Source organism: Siphateles boraxobius, unplaced genomic scaffold, assembly GCF_051911475.1.
Source record: "Siphateles boraxobius isolate OS27281-9 unplaced genomic scaffold, OSU_SipBor_1 25, whole genome shotgun sequence".
NCBI lineage: Eukaryota > Metazoa > Chordata > Actinopteri > Cypriniformes > Leuciscidae > Siphateles > Siphateles boraxobius.
This window is the reverse complement of record NW_027508866.1, coordinates 9,538,766-9,544,470: the sequence shown is the minus strand read 5'-3', so window position 1 is coordinate 9,544,470 and position 5,705 is coordinate 9,538,766. Positions and strand designations below refer to the sequence as shown.

At 35.8% G+C, this 5,705-nt stretch overlaps 1 protein-coding gene across 1 annotated transcript; it reads right to left on the bottom strand.

The window, feature by feature from the left end:
- Positions 1-3,083: 3,083 nt before the first annotated feature.
- On the bottom strand, positions 3,084-4,835 carry bsx (brain-specific homeobox). The gene is made up of 3 exons (XM_077241990.1): positions 4,467-4,835; positions 3,451-3,641; positions 3,084-3,330 (listed from the first exon to the last, which is right to left on the bottom strand). The coding sequence occupies exons 1-3, from the start codon at positions 4,717-4,719 to the stop codon at positions 3,091-3,093; spliced, it is 684 nt and encodes a 227-aa protein (XP_077098105.1). The 5' UTR covers positions 4,720-4,835; the 3' UTR covers positions 3,084-3,090.
- Positions 4,836-5,705: the final 870 nt, after the last annotated feature.

Genomic DNA, 5,705 nt, shown 5'->3' with positions numbered 1-5,705 from the left:
CTGTGCACAAGAGCATCAATCTCTTCAAGCACACCTGGATGCACCATTAACCCAGTGTAACGTGCCGTTTTCTGTCAGTTCCCGGCTATTAGTCTGATTATATCCACTTTCGCCTGCCCTTTTCTTTCACTGAGAGTAAAAAATAGGTCAAATAAGGATGACACTTTGAAGCCTCCCTTATTAGAGCCCACAAACTTGTTTTCTGTATTTTAAAGTGATAATTTTCCCCCTAAAACAAGCTCAAGCACCTATTTCTTTAATGGAAGCTTTAGATCGTTATCAAAGAGCTATTTACTCCTATGTAATATTTTAATTAGATTATAGCCTCTATTTAACCCATCATGTCTGCTTTGATACTCTGCGTTTTCAGTGTTAAGCCTCAGAGGCGAGGCTAATAAATGCTGGACCTTTTGAATTAATGAGAAATGTTGCCTTTCCAGACCGACTCTCTTTGCATCTTTTTTTCCCTCTCTCTCTTTCTGTGTTTCCTGCCATTGAAATCAGTTAATTGAAGGGGTCTCTCTCAACCGCACATGAAGGAGGTTGAATTAGCATCCCTTTTTACGGATTGGGAGACTGAGGCAGGCTTTGATCTGTGGACAGTGCTGAAGGAGGCGGCAGGCCCCTGAAAATGAGCTGATGGCTCTGCTATTAGAGCAACATGCAGATGCGTCCATGTGTTGCAAAACGCTTAATCTTTTAATTGATCACCTTCCGCACGGCTATTCTCTTGCAGTGTTTTATTTCCCCCGGCTAAATCAGAATCACGTTTTGAAAACGACATGAATTGCTTTTCAAAGGATGGAAGTGTGCCACATACCCTGTTAGAGTTTTTTTTACATTTTAAAGGACTGTTGCCGTAAATGCTACAAATAAACGCGAGCAACCCCTTGCTACACGTGTTAACATTGTAGATATTTTATTTAAATTTTTCAGGCGACGAGTTTTAAGGCGACGAGTATAAATTTTTTTTTTTTTTAAATCAAATCTGAAGAGCGAATTTTGGGGAGTTTGTGTGTGTGGGTATGGCCTCCCTAATCAAAACCTATCCCAACTCAAAAAGGTTAAAAAGATATGTATCATATTATTTTTTTTACACATATAATCTAAGTTCGCGCACATATAGTTCGTGTCAACAGCGTCTCGCGAACAGAAATCGGGTTTGAGTGATTAGGTAACCATAGCAACACCTGCGATCGCTGTCTGCATCGACGGAACCTCAGAAAGTACCCTACTGTATTTTATTTATTTATTTTTTATCACGGTTATTATCCATTTATTTTGGAACGCGGAAGTAAGCTAAGCTATTTTATTTTTTAAATAAAATAAACGTCCCTTTCGGGCCTATTGGTAAATAACTAGAAGAATAACAAAGTGCCACTAAACGGCCGGTAAACCTATATATTTGTGCTACTAACCAGTGTGTTTCATGATAATGAAATTAAAATAATATGATAAAAAATTTAAGTTTGCATTGCAATATAAAGCATTATTACAGGCTGTTTTTGTAGGTATAGGCAAAATAACTGAAAGCAAATGACACCGGAAGCCAGACACATTGAAGTTACCGCGCGAAAAACAAGGTGGATAGATTCACACATCTTTAGTGTTGTAAAAACATTGACAGTAAGATAACTGCGCGAGCACTGAAATATGAAAATTATACAGACAGAAATTCTTCTTAAACGAATAATTGTAATTAAATGCAGGCCAAGTGTTTTTTTAAATCGCGAAAAATTAAAGCGACCCTAACATGACAACAAGTCATATGGCCTTATAAAACTGAATTTAACATGTCATAGTTGAAGGAATAGTCAATAATAACTATGATTTGAGTTTACAAAGGACAAATTGGTGTCTATCGATTGTCCAAGAACAATTCCAATGATCAACGACCAATTCCAAACCCACAATACAAAAATATGCTCATCATAGCTCAGGCTCAGTTCTCCAATGCACGGTCGAGAAAAGGGATTTATTCCGTTAAAAACGAACCACTGACAACAATAGGCTGTCCCGTTATTTAAGTTTGTAGGCTATAATAAAGAAAAGCTTATAAATCAATAATAGATGAGAGACAAAAATCCGAGTTTTGTAGCTATTGCCTATTATGCAAGCAGTTGTTTATTGACAAATCGATTGATTTTATTCTGCTTTCTTATCATTTTTATTCGGCCAATATTACTCTTATTTTGTTAATGGTATTATTACTGTTGTTATGTAATAATTAGCTACATTCATTACTGTTCACTTAAACATATAAGTTCCAAAATGGAGTTTTCTCGGCGATGCCATTGAAGAACCATTTTTGGTTGCCCAAAGAACCTTTCCCCTATATAGGGGAGAACCTTAAGAACCTCCCCCCCCCACACTTTAAAGAACCTTTTCTGCAATGGAAAGATTCCATGGATGTGAAAGTTTCTTTATGGAACCATCGATGACTAAATAACCTTTATTTTAAGAGTGTTAGTGCTCGAAATTGTGATTACGCTCAGCTTTCATGAATTTAATGAAATATTGAATTCTTAAGCTTTCAAAGCACAAATAAATAAGACGCTGCTCGTTTAAGGATTGTCTTAGATAATTCACTCAATATACATTGTTTATATACATTATTACTTTAAAAAATGACAAGTCACAGTTTTAGAGTTCATAAATATGTCAGTCCACATGCCAAACAAAACAACCAATATCATCCCGCGAAAGTGCTGAAAATGTAAAATGTTACACTTCAATTGGAATGAAAATTAATTGTTACATTTCTTGAATGATTATTTAGCAAGTAAATATCATAAATCTATTTACAGATTGTCAGTACATTACGTACCATTAATTCCACATTTACAAATATGATCAGAGTCGTCTGTCACAAAGACATTGCTATTGTGATAAATTATAATAATAATAATAATAATAATAATAATGCTGAATGACCACGCATTATTTTTATGCCCTTCAGCTGTCCAACATTTTTTAAGCGCTTGAACAGTAGCTATATAGACTGATGTAAAAAAAAAAAAAAAAAAAAAACTATATATAATTTCCTATCTAAAAAATTGAAATTAATATGTAATTTGGAGGGTGACAATACTAAAGTAAATGTTCAGGAGAGCAAATATCATCTTCAATATCGACGTCATCTTCATTGTCGTCCAGCGTGTATCTGTCCGGACTCATGCCGTTTTTACCGTCTGCACTTTTCTCGTGCATTTCGCTCTCGCTCGTGTTCTCCAGCGATCTGTCTACATCATTTGGGGTTTTCTGGTCGTCTTGTGTTTTCCTCAGCTGTTTTTTGTGCTTCATCCTCCGGTTCTGAAACCACGTCTTTACCTGCGTAAGGCAAACGATTTATATGCCTTAATAAACTCCTGTTTCGTTTAAATTGTATGTGAACACATATAAGATCTTGAAAATGATTTCTGGAGTCTTAAACAATATTAAAGTCATTACCTGTGTTTCCGAAAGACTGAGCGCCGTAGCCAGTTCCACGCGCTCAGGTGTGGACAGATATCTCTGGATCTCGAACCTTTTCTCGAGTCCTGATAACTGTGAGTCTGAGAACACTGTTCTGGCCTTTCTGCGTCTGCAGTGCTTCCCTGGTAATTCCGGATGATGCTGAAATAACGCAGGCATCTGCATTCCTTTTGCATTGGAAACATATTGATAATCATTAATTAATTATTCAATATCTGTCAGCCTTACAGAAAACTTTTCATGTTTATATTTCAACCGTTTTAAGGACCCAAGTGAATTAAAAACGTGTAAAAATTGTAAAAAGAAAAAAATTGTAAAAATAAAACACAAAATAAGTTAGAAAAAATAAGACGTTCTTTTAATAGAAATTATTTTTAAAAAATCGTTTAGAAATAATACAGATGCTTTTTTTATTCGATAGGTGATTTTTAATGAATAAAGTCATACAACTATCAATTACAGGTAGTAGATAGTTTATTATTGTTATAGTTATTAATGTTATTTTATATTTATATTAACTCAGAGAAATAACATGGTTGTTTAATCTATGAATTTCACCTTACACTGTTCAAATACGTATAACTGTTAGGCTACTAAAGATTTATTCTTTCGAATTCTAAATCTTAAAAATATTGTCGTTGGTGCAATCTAGTCAGATTTATTGAACCACATTACGTTATAATTTTTACTTTAAATGTTTCAACAAGAATCACATTTAGGTTACTTTTGCAGCTAGGCCTATTTTTCAACTAAACAATTAGGGTTACATGTATGGAATGCTTTTTAAAACATTAACTGGCATTTAGGCCTGCATTTGAATGATTTTTAGATGTTTATGTATAGCGGTTATATCTTGACAAAAAATACACCAACTTGTGAGCATGTACCAATAGGCTACATGCATTGTACGCACAAAAATATTAAGCGTCCTAATAATATGCATTATTTCTTAAAGTAAATGTTTGAGTTTAAATTTAGCGTAGGCTACTTACCGGATGCGAAAAAGTACGGATGGTGTTCAGGTTTGTGTAGTGGATGATGCGGATGAGGAGCCAGGATCGGTGTAGGCATAAGTGGATATCCATACTCTAAAAGAGGCATCCGGGAGGCAAGAGAGTTTGAAAAGGGCGAGGGAAACACCTCTCGCAAAGGTTTAGGCTTATGTAGTAAAATATCTTCAATGAAGAACGACGTTGACCTTTGAGTCGGCATCTGGGGGACCGGAGATGTGTAGTTCAGATTCATTTCAAAACTTTTTGTAGAAAACACGGGCAATTCCGTGAGGCTTTTTATATGCCTGTGTCGCAAACAAAATCACTCAGTTGGTCCCAGTCTTCAGGACCTTAAAAGCGGAAAAGCACTCTTCGTTGGCAACCTGTGCACGCTGGTACAGGTACATTACTATTTATTTGGATCGAGACTGACAGCAGCAAATCAGGAAGTAGATTAGCACTCAGCCAATAGCGCGAGGGCTGGGCGGAGAATGGAATGAGTTCTTTATGGATTAATTATGCAGGCGGCGGGAGGAACGTACGGACAGGCTCGCTCGATCCCCGTGGTGCTGAAAAAGCCTCGCAACAAGAGCCCTGTTCCCGCAACAGTCACTCAGACATAAGCCTGCACTTTCACTGTACACTGGCTTAAAAGGCGCGTGGACCTGTCAAGAACATTAACAAAGGACTAACACTGGCTGATAGCGTTTAAAGAATTCAGAATAATGCACCGCATGCACCTGTTACAATCCATTTGAAGCTCCTCTTACGACAGTTAGGCTACAATTGAATTGGTCTCCGCGAGTTCTGATTTAACCCTGTTTGTTGGATTATCTCATTTTTAAAATAACCCAACATGACAAATAATCGTGGTTAATATAATAATAATAATAATAATAATAATAATAATAATAATAATAATAATTATAGAAAGCGTGTTATAGGCTATTTAAAACGGATTACATCAGCTGCAACTTGTGTCAGTTACGAATGTTATAGCGATTTAAATCTTCGAGAGTTCTGTATTGTTGAATAACCGAATTAAAATAACCCCACATAAATAAACGTGACAATGTCTGACATTTAAAATGGTTTACAATGCCGCTTATGTCAGTTATGACCGTTGCATTTACATTTTCCCTTTCGCTGCATGCTAACTTGGATTTTTGTAGGTTATAACCAGAAAAAGTAAAACAAACAAACAAACAAACAAAAACCCCCAACAAAACAACTAATTAG

Bases quoted from the DNA above. Each gene is read 5' to 3' on its own strand.
- bsx (XM_077241990.1), bottom strand. From the start codon at position 4,719: ATGAATCTGAACTACACATCTCCGGTCCCCCAGATGCCGACTCAAAGG. The intron at 3,642-4,466 runs GTAAGTAGCCTA...CCAATGCAAAAG, and splicing joins TCCGTACTTTTTCGCATCCG to GAATGCAGATGCCTGCGTTA. The intron at 3,331-3,450 runs GTAATGACTTTA...TGCCTTACGCAG, and splicing joins TCAGTCTTTCGGAAACACAG to GTAAAGACGTGGTTTCAGAA.